The 26,689-nt window shown below is 29.1% G+C and overlaps 1 protein-coding gene across 1 annotated transcript; it reads left to right on the top strand.

Annotated features, from left to right (window-relative positions):
• The first annotated feature begins 14,930 nt into the window (after window positions 1-14,930).
• On the top strand, window positions 14,931-23,938 carry LOC100258425 (nucleobase-ascorbate transporter 4). The gene is made up of 14 exons (XM_002265092.4): window positions 14,931-15,381; window positions 16,210-16,307; window positions 16,400-16,576; window positions 16,779-16,879; window positions 16,973-17,048; window positions 18,143-18,202; window positions 18,410-18,594; window positions 19,564-19,660; window positions 20,094-20,180; window positions 20,293-20,351; window positions 20,805-20,896; window positions 21,095-21,172; window positions 23,125-23,285; window positions 23,370-23,938. The coding sequence occupies exons 1-14, from the start codon at window positions 15,282-15,284 to the stop codon at window positions 23,586-23,588; spliced, it is 1,590 nt and encodes a 529-aa protein (XP_002265128.1). The 5' UTR covers window positions 14,931-15,281; the 3' UTR covers window positions 23,589-23,938.
• Window positions 23,939-26,689: the final 2,751 nt, after the last annotated feature.

Raw genomic sequence — 26,689 nt, forward strand, 5'->3', positions numbered from 1 at the left:
GTCATATGGATGTACATTACAAAACCAGAAGTTTTTATTTAGTGACTAGTCTACCTATACACTTAAAAGGTAGAATGACATGTTGTGCAGATTATCATTTTAATGAGACAATTTTCTCGCCATTAGGGGGAAAAGAGCTAATTTCATAAGAACGATGTGAAATTATTTGGAATGCATTGACTTTGACTCATCTTGATCCTCATACAAATCAATGTGAACTAGAAGTTCAAAGGATCATTCATTTGCAAAATCTTACAAATCAATTACAAGATGCATTCATTGATACAAAGAAAGTGACAAAGTCATATATCCTGACTGCAAATACTCCAACACGGATTGATGTCCATGTAGGACAATTAACAAATTAATCTAAGATACACCTGAAGCGTGGTAGACTTTTTGGCTCAAATGATGTAACTCCTTGGAAGAGGAGAACCTAAGAAAAACTTGGTAATCTAAAAGAGGCCATTAAAAATAACTTATTAGTTTAAAATTGATAAATCTATGGCCCTAGAAGATGCACAAATAATACAAGAAGCCCCTAAAGAGACACATATTAAACGACAAGCCCTTGAAGAGGCACAAACACCTGAAAATTGTGAGGTCTCAATAAGTTACGTATACACGGGAGAAAAATGGGATCAAAATAATATTATTTTCACTTTCCAAGTGGCTTCCATAAGAAATGATGAAGATCTTAAACCATGAAATGTGGAAGAATGCCGACATAGAAATGACTGGCCAAAATGGAAAGAAGTTATATAGGCAAAGTTAAACTTATTAACAAAATGAGAAGTTTTTGGACCTGTAGTCCAAACACTTGAAGATGTAAAGCCTGTTAGGTACAAATGGGTATTTGTAGAAAACGCAATGAGAATAATGAGATCATAAGATATAAAGTGTAATTAGTAGCACAAGGTTTCTCGCAGAAACTTGGTATTGACTATGAGGAAACATTCTCTCCCGTCATGGACACAATCACATATCATTTCTTAATTAGTTTGGTAGTCCCAGAAAAACTATAGATACTGACATATATATGAAAATCCTTGAAGGATTCAAATTGCCTGAAGCAACTAATCCAAAATCTCAAAACATGTACTCAATCAAACTACAAAGATATTTATACGGATTAAAGCAATCCGGACATATTTGGTATAATCATTTGAGTGAGTATTTGTTAAAAGAAGGATATGTGAATAATTCAATTTGCCCATGTGTTTTTATCAAGAAATCAAAATTTGGGCTTACAATAATTGCAGTGTATGTAGATGATTTAAACCTTATAGGAGCTAAAGAGCTCACAAAAGCAGCCAATTATTTAAAGAAGGAATTTGAAATGAAAGATTTGGGGAAAAAAAGATATTGCCTCGCCCTACAAATCGAGCATTGTTCAAATGACATATTAGTCCATCAATCGACATATATAGAGAAAGTATTAAAATGATTTTATATGGACAAATCGCATCCAGTCAATTCCCCTATGGTTGTTCGTTCATTTGAAGTGAACAAAGACCCCTTTCATCCTAAAGAAGAAAATGGAGAATTGCTTGGTCTAAAAGTACCATATCTCAGTGTAATCGGTGCACTAATGTATCTTGCAAATTGTACTAGACCAAACATAGCATTCTTTGTCAACTTACTAGCAAGATATAGTTCTACTCCAACTAAAAGGCATTGGAATGGGATTAAACATATATTGCGATACCTTCGTGGAACAAGTGACATGAGTTTATATTATTCAAAAGAATCAAAATCACAATTGATTGGGTATGCTAATGAAGGATATCTTTCAGATCCTCATAAAGCTCGATCTCAAACAGGATATGTCTTTACTTATGGTGGAATGACAATATCTTTGAGATCAGTCAAACAAACAATGGTAGCCACATCTTCAAATCATTCAGAAATTCTTGCAATTCATGAAACAAGTCATGAATGTGTATGGCTAAGGTCAATGATCCAACATATACAAGAAACATGTGGACTACCTTTCCATCAGAGGCAATGCAACTGTATTACATGAAGATAATGTTGCTTGTATTGCACAAATTAAAGGAGGATTCATAAAAGGTGACAGAAATAAACATATCTCCCCTAAATTCTTCTATACTCATAAGATCCAAAAGAAATGTGAGATTGATGTTCAACAAATTTGGTCATGCAATAATCTAGTAGATTTATTCACAGAGACTTTACCTTCGACCACATTGAAAAAGTTAAGGTATGACTTTGGAATGCAAAGGTTGAGAGATCTACAATTTGAAATGTTGAAGAAATCATAATCATGTTTACATGAGGGGAAGAATGATAATGTGGATTTATTGCAATCTTTTTTCCTTCGTCTGGATTTTGTCCCACTGGGTTTTATTGGCAAGGTTTTTAATGAGGCAGTTGTAGTAATCCAAAAGAATATTGTACTCTTTTTCCTTCATTAGGGTTTTTCCTAGTAAGGTTTTAATGAGGCATATTCTTATGATCATCCAAGAGGGAGTGTTATAAAATATGAGAATTTATCGGATTATGGGAACTTGTGGATGATCATCCATATTGATGTATATCTCTTTGTGACTCACTGTAAAAGGGAGATACATCTAATGAAAATCTACTCTATTTTCTTCCTACATTCTAATTTTTTTTTCTTGTTTTCTTCTCTTTTCACTTTATAATTTTACAACAGAAAATGCTTAAAAAAAATTTCAGAAAAATGATAAAATAAAAAAGAATACACATATTAAAGTTATTTTGTATGTGTAATTGATATAAGTATGATTAAAGATAATATTTATCAAATTTTTATATAAAATAATAGTTTAAATTCCTTTAATACATTCGTATTCATTTATTTTAAAATTTTAAAATACTTTTATTAAAACATGTTTTATTACATTTTAAATAAAAAATTAAATTGATTTACATAAAATATTTTTTTTGAGATTTAATTTCTAAAATTTTATTACTTGTGATGTCAACTTTTTGCTATTGATATTAATTTATTTAAATAATTAAAATTATTAAAAATTATAATAATAATTTATCTTATCAAATTAATTTTAATTTATAAAATATTAGATCTTTATCATTATTATTATTATTTTTTATATTTTAGCCATTTTTGAATAAATTTATATTTTTAACTTTTTAAAATAAAAATATTCAAAATTAAATAAAATATTATAGATAAATATAAAAAATAAATAAAAAGTGAAATGATGGTAATTTTTTAAAATTGGATTAATGAGATAAATGATCATACATGTATGGTTTTTTTTTAATATTTACATTTTTTATATTTAATTATCATATAAATGATATAAAAAAACTTGTTAAAAATTTTTAATGATTTTTTTTATAGTTTTAGTAATTAATTAAATAAAATTTAAAATAAAATAATTACAATTAATTTATTTATTAAAATTTTCTTTTAATAAGGAACTTTAATATAGTAATATGCATAAATACTAACAAGTGCAAACTTGCCCTAGTGGTGGTCATGCTAAAGTTCAAGTCTTTTGGCTAGGGTTGATTGACCGGAGGAACTACACTTTGATTGAAGCCATAGCGCGTTGATCGGCTGAATATCGGGAAATTTCCTGAAAAATCAGCAAAAAAAAAAATCAATAAATGTCGATATTTCGACAATAACTTCGAAAAAATAGTGAAATTTCTCACAACCGATTATCAGTCTTGAATATCATATCAAGCCTCACTGATAACTAAAATATCAACGAAATTTCACCGATAAAAATTGACATTTCAATCATTGATTGTTAAAAATATCACTTTATGATTTTATTTTCTTGTGTTTTCATTTAGTTTTCATCTTCCTTTTGTTTTAATTTTGAATGGAACGTTAATCCAAGCTTATGGTCCCAAATAAATGGAATAATTCTCAACATTAGTGAGCTTATTAGTACTCATGTGAGGTTGGGAATGTATAAGTTAGATTTGTGCTTGTCAATTAGGGATTTGGTAAGACTCTTACATAAAAATCACTATTTTTTTATATAAAAAACCTTTTTATTGCCAACTTGTTCTATTTATTATGTTTTTTATAAAGAAATTTCAATTTGACTAACTTATGATGTTTCTAAAAAATTTTCAATAGTTGTATGATGATAAAAACTTCTTAAATTTGATTTTGAAATTTTGTTTGAGTCAAAAAAGTATTTTTTAAATGTAAGTTATAAATTAATCTTTTAAATAATTAAGTTTTCACTCTATTTTGGACACTATAGACCCCTCCTGGACCAAAGGTTTTTCTTTTCGTTTCTTTTTTTTTCTTTGGAACCGGGGAGAGTTGGTGAGCTGAGCATTCCATTTTTAGGAGTGGGGGCCGGCTTCCAAGGAGATGGCATGCTGGGACGTGTGGCCAAGGACACCACCACCTTGCCATAGTAGTGGTTGAGGATGGAGATTGGCTGATGGCTGGAATAGGGGAAGCAGAGAGTGGGTAGAAGCTGATAAAGAAAGAAAAATGAAAAACAATAGAGCATTAGAGAGGGGGAGAGGTCGGACCAGGGGGGGATCCATCAGCTTGCATATTCTAGAAGGATACTTTGAGATGGCTATCAAAGGCTTATCCACTGGTTATTAATTTTGGGTAATGGTGTCATGTTTTGCTCTTACTCATTCATTTATTTATTTTCTCTTTTCCTTTTATTGATCTTCAACGTTGATTTGGGTTCAGCTGTAGCATGTTCGTGATTCATTTTTCATTTGGTTTTATTGAGATCGATTTGAGCTCGGTTCTAGTTTTACAGTAGGATGCTTGCAGTCATACTTTTGATTTTTGTTTAAAACCCAGTTGGCTTTAATCACCAGTTCTAGCCCGTTGGTTAACGCATGTTTTGGCGGCTTTATAAAAGTTTGTACAGAGTTGAAAGCTCCTCCAAGCCACGGCCAATAATTCCTTGGTTGCAGGGAGGACCCGACGCTTTAGGAATTGGCATTTGGATTTTTATTTTTATTTTTTTTGCAAAAGTTTGGGTACCCGTGTGGTCACTACTGGGGGTATGTGTTTCTTTGGGAAAGAATTTCTAGACGTGATTCACGGAAGGTCATTCGTCTAAAGCATGGAATATTGGATTCATCTATGGGGTGGGTGTCTAATGGAGTTGTACTGGAGCGCACTTCAACTCCATTTCTCAGCCGCATTGTCAATCTCCTAGGCCCATTCCTATATGGCCTTGCGTGGCTTCTTCAACTTTCAAATTTTGTTTTTTTCTTTAAAAAAAAAAAAGAATTTATTGTTTTCAAATAAGTTTTAAAACTCCAATTCCGAATTTAATTTTCCTAAACTTTAATTTTCAAATTTAATTTTAAAAAAAACCTCTAATCCCCAAATTTAATTTCCGAAACTTGGACTCTCAAAATTTAATTTTCAAAAATCCAATTTCTGAAATTCCAATTTCCACATTTATTTATTTACTCATAATTATTTTCGTTATTATTATTACTACTTTATTTATTTATTTTTAAAATTCCATCTTTAAGCATTTTTTCAAAATTCCGAGTTTCGAATTTAATTTTTAATTTCAAAATTTCTAATATTCATGTTCATTTCTTTAATTATTATTTTCGTTATTATTATTATTATGTTTATTTGTTTATTTATTCTAAAATTTCATTTTTAAACAATTTTTCTTCAAAATTCCGACTTCCAAATTTAATTTCCACTTTCAAAAATTCAAATATTCACGTTCATTTATTTAATTATTATTTTCGTTATTATTATTATTCTATTTATTTATTTAGTTTTAAAATTCCATCTTTAAATAATTTTTCAAAATTCCGATTTTCAATTTCCAAAATTCTGATTTTCACATTTATTTATTTAATCATTATTATTTTCATTATTATTATTATTTTATTTATTTATTTATTTTTAAAAATTCCATCTTTAGATAATTTTTCAAAATTCCGATTTCTAAACTTAGTTCTCAATTTCTGAAATTCCAATTTTCCAATTTCCGAACTTAATTTCCAATTTCAAAATTCTAATTCTCACATTTATTTATTTATTTATTATTATCATTTTATTTATTTATTTTTAAAAATTCCACCTTCAAATAATTTCCAAGATTCCAATTTTTATGATTTAATTTTCATAGTTTCTACTTGTCAAATAATTTTTAAAATTCTAATTTCTTTCAAATTTAATTTCCAAAATTTCAATTCTTAAATTTAATTTTCAAAACTCTAATTCTCAAATAATTTTAATAATTTCAATTTCTTTCAAATTTAATTTCCAAAATTCCAATTCTTAAATTTAATTCTCAATACTCTAATTTTCAAATAATTTTCGAGACTCTAATTTTTAAATAAATTTCAAAAATCCAGTTTTTTCTCAAACATATTTAATTCAGCTTTGGTTTTCAAATAACCTTCAGTTTCTCTTGATTTTACATGAGTAAGAATGAATTTTTCATAATTCCGAAATAATGAAATTTGTCAAACCATTTTATGCAAGATAAATTGGACTTTGGTGGGAGGCCCAACATCAAAGAAGTTTCATTTAAAATAAAAATGAACTTGAGTGAAATGTCATGTGTGTCATAGGTGATTTCATATTCTGTTTGGTGATGCATGTGATGTATTTTACATTCATTCTTGTGCACTAACCTCATTTCGTGATAACACATTATTTGTTTGCTGTCAAGGTACACACCCGCTCTCACTCTGATCACTCTCTATGCTTTGTTTTGGCTCCCAATGTATGATCATCTTTTGGTATCCATGTTTAATCAACCAATTGTCACACGTGCTTCATTTTATTAGTAGAGACCTGTTTTTAAGGACTTAGAAGGGTGCTACGATCTTTACCGTACCTTTCCAATAAGTAACCTGACCCCCGAACCTTGATTTGGTTTTTCACAAATCATCTTTTCCAAATAAGGAGTCACACTTAGGGTTTTTTTTCTTGTTTTGTTTACCCTTTAAAAATAAAACAAAAATAAGTGACGACTCCAAGTCATTTTCTTAATAAATAAATCATTTTTCAAATAAATAAATAAAAATCAAGCTCGCCATCGAGTAGAAGCGCATGAGCCGAAATGCGGGATCCACAAACACCCAGATTGTTTTTGTGTTTTTAAATTATTAAATGACTTTGTAAATTTATTTTGATATTTTTCCTTGATTCTACACTTCTCAAATATGATTTTAGACACATAAAATATTAAAAAAAATATTTTTTCAATTAGGAGAAATAATTTTTCTTTGTTACACCCACTACATTGTCCTAATTTTGAATCGAGGGGATATTTATTTGTTTGTTTTTAAATTGAATCATTTGCCTTTTGACCTTCCCATTATTATTATTTTTAAAATTAGACATTCTAAATATGTTTCATAATTTTTTTATGTTCATGATTTTATAGCACTTCTAAGTTGGTTAAAAAAATTGGTTTATGCATGTTATTGAATTATGTCATATTGTGAATGTTTTTGGATGTTTTTGTAAACTAGAATGAATTGGAACTTTATTGAATTATTCGGCCACTTGGATGATAATCTAGACACATAGAAGAGGTTCTTTGAATTTTTTTGTAATTAAATTCTCATTCTAGATATTTTTTAGGATTTGTTTTGTGAGGGCTTTTGATCTAATTACATGTTGGAAATCTTGTACAGTGTTGAACTTATCTTTTAATCTGGTGCTAATTGACATAACATCACTTGATTTTGACTTTTACATTGCAATGTAGGCATAATGAGGATGTTGTATGATTTTTTTCATGAAGAAATAGTGTTTCTAGATATTTGTTTAGGGTTTTTCTTGTGGAAGCTATTATTCTACCTCCTTGTTGCTTGTTTTGTCTAAATCACTAATTTTGGTATTTTTAAACTATCTTGTACATAACTTAGCCTTAACAATAGTATGTATTGTGTGTCAAATGTGATAATTAGTATTCTTTTTGGACTTTCATTTATGGTTGTACATAGATCATTTATATTTGATCTTATAGTTATCTGTCATTGTAATTGTTCTAATATTCTTTTAGTCACTATCACATTGTAAGTTGTTTGTGCTATCTAGGTACATCCCTCACACCTTATATCCCTTTAGGTTTATAAATAGATATGATTTGTTTGTGAAATACCCTCATGTTTAATATTGCTTTGAATGCTCTAATCATTGCTTGATTCCTTGAATGAGTTATATAGTATGATATATTTGTTAAACTAACCTTTAATGTTTTCATGAAAGCGCTTTGGAATGAAACTTAGGTACGTTTATATTCTTTCCCTATGTGTTTGATTGCTTTGATATGAATAGTATGTTGTTCGACTTTAGATATAATCACCTTTGTTATCCTTGGTATCCATGATTTATTGATTAATTGCTATGTTTCCCTCAACCTAGTTAGTAAAAACCTATTTTCAGGACTTAGAGGGGTGCTACCTTTATGGTATTTTCTTGACAAGTAATCCGATCTTCGAACTTAAACTCAAATTTTTCAAAGACGTGTTTTTCTAAAACCAATGAGTCATTTTTTAAGAGTTTTATTTCTTATTTTATTTTCTATTTTAAAAATAAATGAAAATAAATGATGACTCCAATTTTATAAAAATCAAATTTTCATTAAGAAAACGAGTCTCATTGTCGTGGGGATGCATGTGAAAAATGCAAGTCCACAAAGGGGTAGTTAATATGGTCTAGACATAAGATATGGATTACCATGCAGTGGTTAAAGTGGGAAGACACCTAACATAGACCAAATCAAGCACTAGGTGGCAAGTAAGGATCAAACAAGTTGTTCCCAGCATAAAGACATGGGTTATTGAGTTTGATGTTGATCATAAGACACATAATGCATATAACAAGAGGTGTTAGCAACAGAAGGGCTTTGAATCAATCATGGAACACATGGAAAATGATCGAAGCAATGAAGTGGTTGAAGACATTTGAATTCAAAATAAGTTGTTCCTATGAATGTACTATAGTAAAACCCTATAAAACAATACTCTTAAGACCAAGAGAAATTATTATCTTAGTGAAGTTATTAATTTATCAATAAATGAATAATTTATTAATTTATTGTATCATGTTGTTATTGTTCAAAATACTTATACAAGTATGACTTATAAATCTAAAAACAATGGATGTGGTAAAAAAATTAATACATGGAAGTTAAAAAGATTCTAACAAATAAAATATTATTATTAATTGTTAAAGATAGAAAAAAATCCTAAAAAGAAGAGATGTGGTTTCAGAACTTAATGCCCTAAAAGATAAAGAAGTTTCAAGTATGTGATGATTCTAATGAGTGACTTAAGGAAATATAAATATAAAAAGTTACTCAATACTATATTATGAAATTATATTTGCTATATATATATATATATATATATATATATATATATATATATATATATATATATATATCAGCGAGGCTATTAATTTAGTACATTGGCTCGAGTTGGGTCCAAAAGATTTTATTAGTTAAGCGAGGTTATTAATTTATCTAACATTCATTTATCAAGGTTTTATTGTGTATACTTGGTTGATTAAAGCTTATAAATAGAGGTGCCACCAGCCATTCAAAGCATTGAACTTATCGGAGATAATGTAAGAGTCTTGCTTAAGAGAATAGACTAAGTATTCTTGTAACTTTGTGTAAAGTAATACAAGTTGGGGGAAAGAGTTATCCTATGATCTTTGTCGTTTTATCTCATTTTTCCTTGTTGCTTCCTTGTGCAATCTTGTATGGGTAAGAGTAGGTTGACTTAGAGGGCTTCTAAGCACCACACATCCTAAAATTGTGCAATATGACACTAAGCATGTTTAATTGCTAAAAAAATATTTAAAATATTTTAAGTTTTATTGATTACCTACTAATTTGTGTATGGTGTCTCCATGTAACCACATATTTGCACTTGAAATATACATTTAATTGTTGGTATTAATTCATTAATTTTTATATTTTCAATTAGAGAAAAAATTTCAAATCTTAATTTTTTTATTTTAAAAAATCAATTGAAAGTTTTAATTATGGATGAACATGAGTTATTGTTGGGTGTAACAATGTCATTTTTAACCTTTGGGATGACTCACCCAAATGATAGTGGTTGAATGTCATAAAAGGCTTAGCATATTCTCATTGGGCACTAAATAATTCTTAGATGACATAGTTAATGCTCGATCAAAGAATTCATATCATAGCCGAGGTCAAGGATTTGAGCCATAAGATTTATGGGTTACCCAAATGAGGCATTCGTGACCACCATTTTCAATTAATAGGATAAATTTCATTTGAATTCATATCAAACATAAAAAAACATGTTTGACAACTAAAACTTGTTTCATTTTTAAATTATTTTATATGGTTTTTACTTGTTTTTTGAGACAAGCATGCAGAATGATTAAAATTTATTTTTAGAAAATTTAAAATTTAAGATGATAAAAATTTTCATACTCACCTTGCCCATCCCATTTAAAATCATTACTTTTAAATTAGAAAATAAGGTCCTATGTGGGGAGTATTTTCAAAATAGTTCTAAAAAATAGTTTTTAGATGTTTTGTAAAATAAAAGTTTGTTTGGGAATATAAAATGTTTTAAATATATTTTTTAAGTTTTTAAATACATTTTTTTTACATATAGTGCTTTAAATTTAATTATGCTCCTTATTTAATATAATTAATTTTTGAACCGTTATCTAAAAATAAGTGAAAAATGATTTTTGAAAACATCATATATTTTTTTATTATCAAAAGGTATATATTTTTTTTAATAATGAAAATTTGTTTTCCAAAATAGTTAAATAGACTAAAGAAGTAGAGATGACAATAGAAACAACTTTTTTTGGATACCATTTTGCCTCACCCCTGATGGAAAAGGTTTGAGATAAAGATAAATGAGTTTAAAGTGGGTTTTGGAAGTTTTTAAAAACTTCAGATTTGGAGTGGGTTTAGGGCGGTTCAGGTAGGACTTTGTCATGTCCCATCATGTCCTAATTATATATAATTTTAAATAAAAAATATTTTAATTGATTTCTTTTAACTTTTTAAACATAAATAAAATATTACTTTTCATAAAAAAATAAATTATAAATATTTATAATTTGTATTCATATATTATATTTATTTTTAATAAAATTTAAAAAATAAAAAGCTTGAAAAATATTAAAACATTTTAAATGGGATGCACAAGGTTAGATGGAAATTTCCCATACTTATCCGTACTATCCCATTTCAATTCTTTTGGGTGAGATGGGAATAGATTTAAATAGGATTTTTGATAAGAGTACGGTAATTTTAAAAGATAATTCCTAAACCACCATTGTAGAAAAAATAATTCCAAATCTACCGTAGTTTTTCCTAAATAGGAAAGAAAATGTTACTTTCTTTTAAAATCGTCTCTTCAAAAAATGATTTATATACTAAAATCGTCTCTTGAAAATACGATTTCTTATAAAAAATAAAAAAATAAAAAGTTAGGAGAAATTGTCTCTTCAAAAGATGATTTTCTCCTTAAAAAAAAGAAAATTTGTTTGGGAGAAATCATCTCTTCACGAGACAATTTCCTCCAAAACAAAAAATCCATTTTTTCATTCTCTATAAATTTTTTAATTAATGATATATTTTTTAATAATATAATTATTATAAAGTTAATTAATTTTATTTACTAAATTTAATATAAAAAAATTATGATTATTGAGATATTTATCAACAATAATATTTATCAAAATATAAATTATGTTTAATATTTAGATATTGATTTAAAAAATATTTTCTTCTTAATCTTCAGTTTTTTCTTTAAATTAAATCAATTAATTATAACTAATAAATTTAATTTACTTTGATCTTGTTTTTTATTTATAAGATAAATAATATTTATCTAATATTTTTTATTTCTTTTGCTTTGTAATTTTTAAAAAATATTATCAATTTTATGTGAAAAATGCGTTTAAAAAAAACAAATTTGTTATTAATTTATTAAATAATTATTTACAAAATAAATAATTTTTTTATTTTAATTTTTAAATTAATTTTATTATATAATTTTAAAATTGAAAATATTAATCTTTAATTTAAAATTTAACTGTAAAAGGAATAAAATATAGAAAAATAAATTAATTTATTATTCAATAAATTAATTTTCAATAAAATTTTAAGCATTAAGAGATATAATTTTTTAAGTATTAATCAATTTAAAAAGAAATAATAATCATTATATATTAAAATATTTTATTTAGTAATTATAAATGATAAACAACTAAAGTAATTTGAAAAAATAATAAAATATTTCTTTAAAAATTATTTAATACACTTAAAATTATAAATGATTAACTATTTTTTATTAAGAAAAATATTGAGGAAATATTTTTTTATATAAATTTTTTATCTGTTTTAAATTTTTAATGTTATAAGTTTCAAGAAAATTGATCAAATAAAAAAGAATAAATAAAAATTAGGAAATCATTTTTTCAAAAACTATATATCCAAATAAAAGCCTTGAAATTCAAATACACAATATCATAAATATAAACACCAAGTTAATCCTTAATTATCAAATGTTTTTAATATTAAAGAACCTAAATCACCTATTATCAAGAAAACCAATAATATTGTTCATGTAAAAATACTAAAAAGCCAACAAATATCCTAACAATTAATAAAATATCAACCATGATAAAAAAAATCAATTATTATCATGAATGCAAAAAGCCAATAACCATGTTCCTATGAACCATCAACAAAGAAAAAAAAATCAATATCTAAATATTAAACTTAATTTATATTTTTATAAATATTATTGTAGCTAAATATCTCAATAATTATAATTTTTTTATATATTAAATTCAGTAAATAAAATTAATTAATTTTATAATATATATATATATATATATGTAATAATTATAATAATAATAATAATTATACTATTAAAAAATATATCATTAATTATTTTTTTTTGGGAGAAAATCGTCTCTTGAAGACACGATTTCTCCCAAATAATTTAGTTTTTTTTTTTTTTTTTTTGAGAAAATCGTCTTTTCAATAGATGACTTCTCCCAACCTTTTTTTTAAAAAATTATTTAAAAATAAATAAATTTTAGAAATTATATTTTCAAAAGACAATTTTTTTATATGATTTTTTTTTTTTTTTGGAGGAAATTGTCTCTTCAGCAGATGACTTCTCCCAATTTTTAAAAAAATGAATTTTAGAAATTATATTTTCAAAAACAATTTTTTTTATATATAAAATTTTTTAAAGAGATGATTTTAAAAGAAAATAACGTTGTCTCTCTTATTAGATAAAAACTATGTATCTTAGTTTAGGAATTATTTTTTTAAAGTGCGATTTAAATAAATGGGATCGGGTGACCCGTCCCATGAAGAAGTCTCTATATTTGGGCCTCTCAAAATTGCTCCTTCATTTCAAAATTTTGTGAATGGGCCTGCCCCACTTTTGGCTGTAGTTGTGCACCGTTCGAGTACGTTTTGAGTGGAAGGCAAAACAAACGAGGCAAAAAGAAATCCCAGGTGGGTGGTAAATTATGAGAATTACGCAAAAAGAAAAAAAAAATTAAAGAAGAAGCTTCAGGGAAGATACACTTGCCCCACCAACCATCCACCTATATCATGACTCAACCCATCTTTGTTTTAATGCCTAAAAAACCAAAAGTCTCTTCTATCATATATTTTGACTTTACTGTTGTAAGTTACTGTCGAAGGAAAGACAGGAGAAGGAGACATTGCAAGGCAACATCTGTTTCAAGGAAGCACTTTGTAATTATAAGAATTTAGAAATGATTTCAAAAAGCAATTTGGTTTGCTTGTTGAATATGAAATGAAATTGTAGTTGGAACATTTCCACAACATTTTCCCTTTTGTTTGTTCAATTATTCAATGGGTTGGATGGGAATTGGCCACCCACTTCAAACAAGAAGCTCCTATCATTCATGGTGAGTTGCCCAACCATATTTGCTTCTTCTTCTTCTTCTTCTTCTCTCTCCTCCTAGCTATCAATTTATAACATTTTAAATTCAATTATAATTCCTTGACAAAAAGATTTTAGAAAAAGTACATAACAAATATTTGTTGCAGGATAATTTTAAATGATTTAATTTTTTTTAAACCTTATCAAATTGGTTAGCAACTAAGGCTTTAAAAAGTGTTTCTATTTTTAAAAACACTTTAAGGTAAAAAAATAAGACGTTTTTAAAAATTTAGAAAAATGTTTTTAACGAAACACTTGGAAGGTGTTTTTTTTTTCTAAAAAAAACACTACAAAAAATTTCAAATATTCCTAAAATATTTAAAGTGTTTCTTGCTACTCTTCTAATTTATTAATATTAAAAACATTTTTATACTTATATTGTATATTGTCAAAAATATTATTAGAATCACCTTTTTAAATTTTTATAAAAGGTTTTTTTAACAAAAGTGTTGCAGAAGAAAACACTTTCCGTAAAAATACTTTTATTATAAACATTATCAAACGAGTTTTAAGAGTGCATTTGACTTAAGGCAAGAATCACTTGCATTTGATAATAATTTTAAAAAGTCTTTATAATTTTTTTATTAAGTGTTTAAAAATATTAGAAGATTTTCATAAAATCATTATTAAATACATCAATATTCAAGTGTTTTTAACTTTTTCAAAATTTTAAAATTCCAAATTTTGTAAAACACCCTATATTTATTAAGAAAACACTTTTATAGTTAAAAATATTATCAAATAGATTCTAGAGTTGCTTTGTCTTATTTATTTATTTATTTTATTGAAATAATGGGAAAATAGACCAAAAAAATTATGGGTATAAAAGAGAGATTAAATTCAAACAGAATTTTCTTTTTTATTTGGTTTGAAGTGGATATAAAAAATAAAAATAAATAAATAAATAAATTGTGATGAAAATGGGATATATATATTTAATATTTAAAAAGAAAAGGGAGTAATATTTCTAATTTGGAGTGAGTCTTGGAGCTAGAAGTCAAATATTCCTTCCATGTGTAGAGCTAAGCAGACAGTCTCAGGAACAGGGAGAGAGAGAAAGAGAGAAAGACAAAGAGAGGGAGTGTCACATTGGAAGTGAGGCCAAGGTGGTTTCTGAGAGGAATACACAATCTCTCTCTTTGAAGCGTGTGTGTTGGTAGCACTTGGTGGAGAGAGGGTCGTAAGTTCGTAACAGTCACCGCCTACCCGTCGCTTTCAATTTCGTACCCGTTTTCCTCCTGAAAAGCTCTGTTTCGTCCACCTCTCTCTCATTTGCTCTATAATAACCACCCACGAAGCCTGAGGTGCAGACCCAATACCACAGAGAGGAAGAAATGACGGGAGCAGCGGTCAAGGCCGATGTGTTGCAGCCGCATCCGGTGAAGGATCAGCTCCCTGGCGTCGATTTCTGCGTCTCCAGCTCTCCTCATTGGGGTACTTCCTCTCTCTCTCCCCCTATGTATATATTGCTCTGTGTCCATATATGTTGTACACATTTACATATAGTTCCAATGCTTCTTCCAAGTTCCAACAGGGAATGATAATAGAGTCGATTTTGCGCTAAATTACATGTTCTACCAGTCTCTGTTTCTCTGTCTTCAAATCTCTCTGTTTCTTTTGTTTTTCTACATTTCCCTGGAGTCGCTTTGTTCACGTCTTTTCTCTTTTGCTGCGCCTGGTTTTCCCGCAGTTTTTCGACTTGGTTTTAGTGGTTGAAATTAATTTTTAATTTTATTTTTGTTGGTTTTTTAATTACGTTGAAATTTTTTTTCCAGAATTTTCCTTTTTTTTTTTTTTTTTTTGGGCTCTGTGTTTGAATTGGGTGCTGTTGATTCTGTTGCCTTTTGGGTGTGTTTGGTTGATGGAAAATGTGTAGAGAAGGAAAGAAAGGGAAAAATAAAAAATAAGAATTAAATTTTAAATGGTTTATGGTGTTTTCATCTGGGATAATGAAAAGGGTCAGTTCATCTGAGATTGAATTTCCTGTTTCCTTTGCTTCTGTTCCATTTTCTCTGCAACCAAGTAGAGCATCAATCTGTTCAATTTAGATTGAGCAATCTGTTGATTTTCCAATGATGCTTCATGCTCCATCTTGGTAATTCTATCTGTCTGCAAATGTTAAAAATTTACAATTTTCTAATGTATTCTGATTTTTCTTTTTCTCAGAATCATAATACTTTTGAGTTGGTATTGCTCAATTTCAGATGTCAAATAACTGCTTTTTTATTTTATTATTTATTTATTTATTGTAACTGAATGCAGCTGAAGCCGTCCTCCTGGGATTTCAGCACTACTTGGTAATGCTTGGAACTACCATTATCATTACGGGCATCTTTGTTCCTAAAATGGGTGGTGGCAATGTAAGAATATTGATGGTGATTGGTGTACAATTTCATCTTTCTCTTTTTTTTTCTCAAATTTTCAGTTGGGCTATATTCTTTCTATGTAACAGGTGGAGAAGGCTGAGGTGATACAAACTGTACTCTTTGTAGCAGGATTAAACACATTGCTGCAGACTTGGTTTGGAACTCGACTTCCAGTGGTGATGGGGGCATCTTACACATTCATCATTCCCATTTATTCCATTGTGTTAGCCCCGAAATATAGCACACACACTGATCCTCATGAGGTTGGTATACTAATTATTTCATGGCCTTGCTTCAATTTCTTTTTTTTTGGGATGGGCAAGAGAAGAAATGAATTTTCTTTAGATGGGCCTTTTTTGGCTCTTTTCTTTCTCTGATTTTTGCTGAGATGGTTTTTGTACACGTCATTTGATGGATTTGTGTCCTTATTAGCCTTATCTTGTCTGAATGAGTGATTTATTTTAGAGGTTTAAAGAAACAATGAGAGGAATTCAAGGAGCACTTCTTATTGCATCACTTTTCCCCATGATCGCTGGTTTCTTGGGATTTTGGAGAATTGTTGTAAGGTGAGATTTTGCCCAGATTCCATTCTGGACATGAGCTGGTTGTTACACACTATATATCAATTAAAATCTCATTTTCATTGTATGCCGATGTAGGTTTCTAAGCCCCCTTTCTGCAGTGCCTCTTGTAACTCTTACAGGACTCGGGCTCTACCAATTGGGTTTCCCAAATGTAAGAGTTTTAAATTCTTCATTTCTCCATTGCATAATGCAAAATGCAAATGATTGTTCATCAAGACAATTCTACTGCTTTTATTTATTTATTAGTTTTTTTTTTCCTTTTTTTTTTTTTTTTTTTTGTAATCTGTGGTGGCTGCTGGAGTTAATTGTGTTTATTTGGTACTGTGTGGACTGATAACGAGTTTGGTTTCCGCGATGAAGCAAAAATAGAACCAAGAAGCTTAGATTTTAGGTTCTTTCTTGAGAGTCAGATTCTATATGGTGAACTTTAAAATTCAAAGTGTATACTTTGATCTTGGTTCAAATTAAATATGTCAAAACCCTGTTTGTTCATTTTGTCGTGAATAGCTTAGGTCATATGATCTGACAATTCTGTTATTTTCAAGAGAGGTGATATTGGTCACCATGTGTTTTTCCCACTAGACAAGCCAGATGGGTTCACATGCATATTCAGTGAAACCGAAGGTGAAATTCCTGGAAGGTTCTCAACTAGTTTTACATGTACTTTGTCTTATTGGAAAATGATGGGAGATAATTGACTACAGAAAACAAGTTTGTTTCAATTTGGAGGAAGGACATAGTTGCTATTTATATTTGCCTCCAGAAGCCATTCTCAGTACCACCATTCATACTAAGTTGTGTAGTAGATCTTAAAAGCTAAAGTCTGAAATGACTTGAGGACTTGCCTACTTCTGTATGAACTTTTGGAATTACTGTATTATCATTTGAGTGTTTGACAGACTGGAATCTGAGAACCTACAGAATAGTTTGGTATAGAAGATATATTAGATAGGATTCACTTAATGCTGGGTCAGGTTCCCTTTGTTCCCAGCACGCTAGAAAGCCTGGACAAAGAGAGAATCTACATGTATATCATGTTTTAAGACCCATATTAGATTAAGTCTGCTTGATTTGATCTTTAAAATCCACAGTTGATACGTCTAGAAGATGGGTATGTAATACTTCTACACTGCTATTTTCTACTGAGCCCCCCTTATTTTGATGCTGCATTTTGTTCCATGAATCGTATTAATGTGTTTACTAAGATGGCCTTTTGTGTGTGTTTCTTTTGTGGATGGTTTGTAGCTGGCAAACTGTATTGAAGTTGGACTTCCACAGTTAATTTTGTTGGTTTTTCTCTCTCAGGTGAGTAACATTCTTAATTATTATTTTTGTCAGCTAATCTTAATTTTTTTTCTCCATTGTTCATGAAGCAACAACACATTAATTTTTCATCTTTCTCCTGATGTTTCTATATGCATTTGGAATGTAATTTACAATGCCCTCTGGAAAAATCTTATGTAAACTCCCCTTAGTTATCTCTGATATTGTGTGCAACAAATGCCATTGCAGTATCTCCCTCTTATAGCAAAATCAAAAAGAGCCATATTTGATCGATTTGCAGTCCTATTCTCGGTTGCATTGGTATGGGTATATGCAGAGGTCCTTACTGTAGCTGGTGCGTATGATGGAAGACCTCAAATCACACAGCTTAGTTGCCGCACTGATCGTTCTGGGCTCATTACTGCTGCTCCATGGTGAGTGCATCGCTTATTCTTAGCACCTGTACAGTTTGCAAAATAATTTTTCACATGTTATATCAAGGAAATTTTTCATTTTTTTCCCCCTTTCAAACACTATCTTGTTTTGCTTGAAATCTAGTTTTCAATGTGTAATGGACTCAAGGCCTAGAAAATTCATGATATGTTATTTGAAGTACTTAAAATTTCAAAAGCACCTCATAAGGTGGGTGGACTACTGACTTTGCATGATAAATGAAGAACTTATTTTTTATTCAATGAACAGAACAATGTGAAAAACAAGCAGTATTTGCATGTTACCTCAAATTTTGGGCTGTTTATTGTTATTTTTTGTTCAATAACCGACACTACAAGCAATTGACAAATATAGAAGTTGTAAAATTGCCGTGTCTTTACATATTTGTTTATTTATTTTAATCATTTTATGGTATTATCATTGGCGGTGATAAGGGAAAAAGGTCGTATCCTGCTAGGCCTTTTGCACATGTGTTAAGTGTTGATTAATGATGTTGACAAACAGCGTTTTTAGTGACTTTAGCAATATTCATTAATCAATTGTAACTTTAGACTATGATCAGTCAAGATTTAGCACACAATTGAATGGCCTGAGTTGATTAAGATGTTAGCTGGTCATCATCAGGGTTTTTAAATTCCATAAATTAGTGTAGAATTCCATGATTTAGTGCTATCACTGCAACAGAAAAGGCTGATATAATGTAAATATTAAGCCTTATATACTTGGGAGGCTTTGATTTTAAAATTCTTAAGCTTCCATAAACTTTGCACTGTTTTATTTCACTTCTTTAAGGTTAAATGGGAGTCATGGTTTAAGACCTGTTCTGTTATTGTCCTTTATTAATAAATCTCTGCTTACTCAACTACATAGGAGCTGTTTATTTATTTTTCACCTCTATTAGAAACTTGTGGATCACTAACACTATCAAGACGTTGTTCCATCACATGCAGGATAAGATTTCCATATCCATTTCAATGGGGGGGTCCAACTTTTCATGCTGGAAATGCTTTTGCAGTGATGGCCGCAACTTTTGTTGCTGTTGTTGAGGTTTGTTTAGTTTTGAGCACTTCCTTAGCCTTGTCCTTAGATGGTTGCCTAATATAATGAGTTTTCTGTTTTAATTTTTTGCTAAAAGCAATTCAGGATACAGCAAGTGTTTGGTCTTACATTTGGATGTATTTTCTAATATTTTCTTTCTACATGTACCTGAAATGAGAGGGATATCCTAGTTAAGATGTCTTGAGAAATACCCATGTAAAGATATTAGGTGGCTGAATTTTCTGGGATTCTTATATTTATAAATAAGAAAGAAGCAGTAGATGCAGATTTATATATATATATATATATATATATATATAAGAGAGAGAGAGCTTTCATTCATTACACAATTCCTTGCTAAGTTTCTTGAATTTGCATCATTGCTTCACATTCCACGTTAACTTATTTGCTTTTAGGATAAAGTTTTCTTTGTTTTTTACAGTCTACAGGTACATTTATTGCAGCATCAAGATATAGTAGTGCAACACCTATACCACCTTCTATTCTTAGCCGTGGCATTGGCTGGCAGGTAGAAATAAATTCTTTGATGTCTCTTTGTCTAGACATGTTTTTGTGATTTGATGTGCTTCATACTTACACATTGGTACTGGATCATTTTGTTTTTTTTGGGTGATTCTCAGGGAGTCGCTATTTTGCTGGATGGCATGTTTGGTGCTGTAAGCGGATCCACTGCATCAGTGTAATGGATTTAAACTGCTGGAAAAATTGCACATTTTAGTGGGAGGATCCTTAAAGAGGATGTCTGCTATTCTGACCTCTGTTTAACTCTTAACTTTTTTGGCATAATAAACTTGCAGAATAGTATCCCTAGCTTCTGATTCTGGAATCCATGTTACAACCTGTCAAGTCTTAACTAATTTAATTATTGATTTCTTTTAACTGCTCATAGAAAAGAAAGGAATTAGTGGGTTCTAAGACAGCTCCATAGATTGCATTTGTGGACTGGTCATATTAATTAATTTTGTAGAGGAGTTTCTACAACCGATCCAATGTGTCATGATTCTCAATTTTCTGTATGGGAACCAGATGAATGCCACAGTTGGATTTATCAAGAGGGTGGACATCCTAATCTAAGCATATATCTTGTTGCATATATGAGTGATCTTATTATATATAAATTTTTGAATTACAGTGAAAACACTGGTCTTTTGGGATTGACACGAGTTGGAAGTCGGAGAGCAATTCAAATCTCAGCAGGGTTTATGCTTTTCTTTTCTGTATTAGGTATGTTACTTCATAGAGACAAGGTGATCCAGAAACTCTCTTGTTTCTAGTTTGATTCACAATTGATATCTAATATTATTACTTTAACACCTGTAGCATTCTTCATTTCTCTTTTAATATATTGCAAATTGGAATTTGGCATTAATTTTTTGGTTTTATTCATTAGTTGATGGTATCATATTCTATGTCACTGCACAGGAAAATTTGGAGCTATATTTGCTTCTATACCCTTGCCAATTGTAGCAGCTATCTACTGCATCTTCTTTGCCTATGTTGGTATGTGTCCCTTTTCAATTCTTAGTCAAGGTTATTGTTGAAATTTGTGTTCTGCTTATTTTCATATTGCTTAGTTTCTGTAATGATTGTTTCAATTGGTCATGCAAGGGAATTTTCAAAGAATTTATGCCTGATTTTTGTTAAAAAAATGTGTGATGATAATTAAACTACAAGTAATTATGTGCCAAGAATAGGAGGGAGTGGATGGATTAAATCTGATCCCTTTCTCAACAATATGGTTAGCCAAACCTAATGAAGTTTGAATATATATATCTTCATGAAATATAAGTAATTTTCCTAGAAAAATAATCTGGAAGAAGGGCCATTAAAAAACAGGAGTTTCTAATCAATAGGAACGTAGATCTTGCTTTGGATCCCTGTCAGTGAACCTACTAAATATCTTGCTGCTTAATGCTTCGCATCAGCATCATCTACTTTGACATTCATTTGCCAGTTTTCTTTCTACATTTTGGCCAAGTTCTTCTGTGTCAATTATCATTATCCATTTCCTAAACAAAGTCAAATTGATTATTCAAAAACCAAGAGTAATGTAACTGCTCTTAGGAGTTAACATTGAAGTCAAAACTCAGATAGTGACTGTATGCTGAAAAAAATTAACCCTTAACACCAGTCATCATAGCTTACTAAATCCATCCCTTGAACCTGTTATAGTTTCTTTAATTTACTTGCTCCATCTTGAAGCTCCCAACTATTCAATGGGCAAAGGTCAAAAATTCAGTTGGCTTTCATCATGATCATGTGCAAGTTGTAGCTTTGAATTTTGATCCACATGCTTGCAGATTATTTAAAATAATCAAAACCATGGTGCATTCAAATTAGTGGTTGAGATAATAATGAAGTTTACCTTCCTCTGTCATTTGTGTCCTGACAACCCATTTCCCCGGTTGGAATGTTAGCTTCTGTAATACTATACTAGTTTTGTTGAACCCAATAGGAAGATAGATTCCCTTGGAGGGCATGGTCAATATGGCAATCTATAGTATTCTATTAAAGCAGATTGCTCATTTGGTGCCTCCCACTTAGAAAATAGCCACCTAAAATCTTTTCCCCAATTATGATCAAATTCTACCCCACACATGGGAATGTACTTTAAGCACATAGATGTGCCATGTGCCATAGTAACTAGTGTAAATCATTAGTACAAGAAAACAACAAATAAAACACACCTCACCTGAGCTCTCTTCTTCCCCCTGATCTCTTGTAAGAGCTCATTCTTGTTTGCTCATTCCCACATGCATATTTCATACCCTTATCCACATATTTGTTACCTTACCAAATCAGGGAACTTATCTACAATGAATCCTAAAGCACTTTATTTAGGACCTTCATCGAACAAATGCTATGTGCTACATCATGTGTGGCTAACTGGAGGACTGAAGACTGCCAAGAATTGTTGACTCCTTTCCATCAGAAAATATGTGTCAAATCCTTGCACCATTACTATCTTTGGTATGCATACATGATCTAAGTATGGAAAAGCTTTCCAGCTATAATTGGACTGTCTAAAATTAAGAATAGTTTTTCAAAAGATGTGGTTGATGCCAAAGTTCCGGATGTTACAGATAGAGAAGTGCTTTCTTGGTTGAGTTCGTTTACACTAATACGATTTTATCATAACTTTGTGTAACACCATTGACCAATCCTCTCATTATCTGATTTGAAGGAATAACCGTCTTTTTTACATTGTTGATTATAGCAGAAAACTAGTATAAACGCCTTATACATTGTCAACTTGCTTCCTGATTGAAGATTAAATAACACCTCGGTGGAAAAAAATCTAGACCTTTGTTAATTCAATTGACAAAGGACCAAAATGAACAATCATGTTTCCTATTATCTTTAGCACATTGGATCTGTTGATGTTATTTTCCTGAACATCCTACAAATAGCATTAGATGAATTTTGATTAAGGAATGCAATGGTCTGAGCAGCTTCAGCCGGTCTCAGTCTCCTCCAGTTCTGTAACCTGAACAGCTTCAGGTCAAAGTTCATACTAGGGTTTTCTCTCTTCATGGGTCTTTCAGTACCACAATACTTCAAAGAATACGTCTTTGTGACCGGTCATGGCCCTGTTCACACCAGTACAATTTCAGTGAGTATGCCTTTATCACTCAATCATCTTATGACTTCACCATTGTTATTGACACCTTATGATGATATCCTCATTACTCTGCAGTTCAACAACATAGTTCAAGTGATTTTCCAATCCCCAGCAACAGTTGCAGCCATAGTTGCTTTCTTCTTGGATTGCACTCTGGACCGTGCCCACAGCTCTACTCGAGCAGACAGCGGTAGGCACTGGTGGGGAAAATTCAGGAGTTTCCATACAGATACCAGGAGCGAAGAATTCTATTCGCTCCCCTGCAACCTTAACAAGTACTTTCCTTCAGTATAACTTCAAGCTTGCAAGTTTGCCATCCATGGAGTGCTTCAGAAACAGGGAAATGAAAATGTAAAGCACCACCTTAAATTAATAATGATCATGCACTATAGTTTTGTTGGCAGTTGTGTTTTTGCAAGTTTGAATTTGAAAGGAAAGAGAGAAAAATCATAATGATGAGAATGAGCCATTACTGGTTCTGTAATTGGCCTTGGAAGCCATTACTGATTCTAGAATATAGGAGTTGGATTTGATGTAAATACAACAATATTATTATAGATGAGAACATGGTCAATGCAATATTCTAGTGTGTAGTTTGAGTCACCTATATTGAATTCTATGATGAATAGATTTATGAGTGCCAATGTGTTAGTGTATCAGATTAAATACTGCTCAAATTAAGACTGCGTTTGGTAAAATTTAATACGTTTCAATTGAAAATGATTTAAAATGATTTTAAGTTAAATTATATTTAAGTCATTAAGTTATATTAATCATTAATTGAATCTACCAAAATTATTTTTAACTTTAAGTTATGATATTAAGAGGACATTTGGTAAATTAAATAGACTTTAAATTATATTATACTAAGTTATTAGGTTATATTAAGTCATGAAATTGATTTATAAAAGTTATTTTTAACTTTAAGTTCTAATTTTAATTTATTTTTTTAAACATACATAATGCTTAATAACTTAAATTAAATTAGAAGAGGTTGTTTGATAAAACTTAATACTTATTATTTAATAACTTAAGCGGATTTTAAGTTAAATTATTCTTTAATTACTTGATTTTTACTTTAGAGTATTAAAATCATTTGAAAAAATTAACTTAAAATTATTATCATTAATATTAATTAATACTTATTTTTATTAATCTTAAGTAATAAATCTATTTGTTAAACATTCATAATTAAAGTATTTTAAATACATAAGATAACCACAAATATGTATTATAAAAAATTAGTCATGATTGTAAAATATGTTCTTATTAAACATGGGCAAATGAGACAAAAATTAAGATTAAAAATAGGTTAACTATTTCAACTTTAATATTAAAAGTTATTTTTACCTTTAAGTTATGATATTAAATTATTTTACTAAACATGCTTAATCCATTTAATGATTTAAATTAAGTTATTAAGTCATTAAGTTAATTTATCAAATTCTTTATAAGGGGGTGTTTGTTTTTTTAACTTAATTCTAAATAAAACTTAAGAACAAGTAGTGTTTAATAGTTTTAAGTATTAAATTGTTCATTTTTTAATATTTTATTTTTATTAAATTATAAGAAAATGAATAAACAAGTTTAGTATAATTATGATGGTTCACCTTTAGCAGTTAGAAAAAATCAAATATTTTAAATTTTTCTATTCAATTAAAAAATTTAAGTCATAAGTAATACGCCAATAAAAAGTGAAAAAAACAAACAAACAAATTATCTAAAATCTAAAAGTAAGTTGTTTTTAAGTAAAAAGTTAAAAAAAATAAAAAAATAAATAATAGCTAAGTCTCTTAATGATTTAAAGTGACTTAAAATGATTTTAAGTTAAATTATATTTAAGTCATTAAGTGACATTACATCATTAATTTGATTTATTAAGATCATTTTTAATTTTAAGTTGCAATACAAAGAAAACATTTGATAAAAATTAATACTTAACAACTTAAAATGATTTTAAGCTATATTATATTTAAATTATTAACTTGTATTAACTCATTAAATTAATTTACCAAAATCATTTTTAATTTTAAGTTATAATATTAGCTTATTTTATTACACATACTTAATATATTTAATAACTTAAATTAATTCATTAAATTAATAAATTTCTTTATCAAACATCCTTTAAATCACTTTATCAAATACACTAAATACACTAAGAGGGAGATTTATAAAACTTAATATTTAATATTAATGACTTAAAATGATTTAATTTAAATTACACTCTCAAGTTATTATTTATGTTCAATTTAAATAAATTTTGAAGAAAAAAAATTCTTTTATTAGTTTTTAGTATACAATTGTTTTAATTTTATCTCTCTTTTTAATAAAAATGATTAAAGGTGTAATAAATAATTATAATGTAAATAATTCATCACTATAGTTGGCGCATAACAATAAGGGAAAATTTTCTTAAAGGGTTATTTTTCAAACATGGGAAAAAGGCTCCAAAGAATTTGAACAAAGAAAAAAGAAAAAAAAAATACTCTCCCTATTTATTTTTTTTAATATATATTTATATTTATTTGGTTTCTCAATTTGAGTCAAGCCCATTCTTCCCAATGAGTTTCTTTCTCCTACATCCTTGATTCCCAAGGATTCTTCACTAACACCATCACTCATCCTCTCATTTTTGGTTGATTGCCATGGAAAAAATGGGTAAGAAAAAATAGTTGTGGAAGTTTGATTTCTTGGTATAGAAATGAAGAGAGTTGTTGAAATTAGTTTAGGGGTGAAAAAATGTAGATTTTTGTTGAGAAAGGTTTGAGAATTTTTTTTTTTTTCACATTTAGAAATGAGTTTCGAGGAGAGCACAAAGATGTAGAGAAGTACATTAACAAATTATTTGAAATTGTTTTACAATGATTTATGTAGATATCCTATACATATACTCCTAGTCGAGTATATTCATGGGTTGGCTAGATCAACCTCTATGAGTGATGGACAAAGAAAGGTATTGAAAAGGTTTGTCCATGCCTTTGGTCCTTCTCAACCCACTATTTTTGTTTCTTCTATTGTTGATGGTCCTCTTGCTATCCTTATTGATAATGTCCAAATTGCTAATGGTCCAATTGTCGATGATGTCTCATCTAATATTGATGATAGTTGCTTGATACAAAGAAAGTCATAGACCATAATTACTTGTTGGAATTGTGGAATTAATGCTAATATAATAATTATAAAGATGCTAATTAAATGGATACAAAAATTATATGGTTGACTTAACCAAATGAATTGGTTATATGGTTTGTCTATTATGTTCCATTAAGAATTCATATCTTGACTTGTCATTGTTGAATCTACAATCGAGACCAAGTCTTCGAAGCAAATTCAACGGATGAAACTAGAGGGGCTAAGGTAGTAGCATCAACTAATTCCATGATAATGTACAA

Source organism: Vitis vinifera, chromosome 3, assembly GCF_030704535.1.
Source record: "Vitis vinifera cultivar Pinot Noir 40024 chromosome 3, ASM3070453v1".
Classification (NCBI taxonomy): domain Eukaryota; kingdom Viridiplantae; phylum Streptophyta; class Magnoliopsida; order Vitales; family Vitaceae; genus Vitis; species Vitis vinifera.

Coding starts and splice junctions, on each gene's coding strand:
- LOC100258425 (XM_002265092.4), top strand. CDS start 15,282: ATGACGGGAGCAGCGGTCAAGGCCGATGTGTTGCAGCCGCATCCGGTG. Junction 15,382..16,209: donor CTCCAGCTCTCCTCATTGGG/GTACTTCCTCTC, acceptor AACTGAATGCAG/CTGAAGCCGTCCTCCTGGGA. Junction 20,181..20,292: donor GCCGTGGCATTGGCTGGCAG/GTAGAAATAAAT, acceptor GGTGATTCTCAG/GGAGTCGCTATTTTGCTGGA.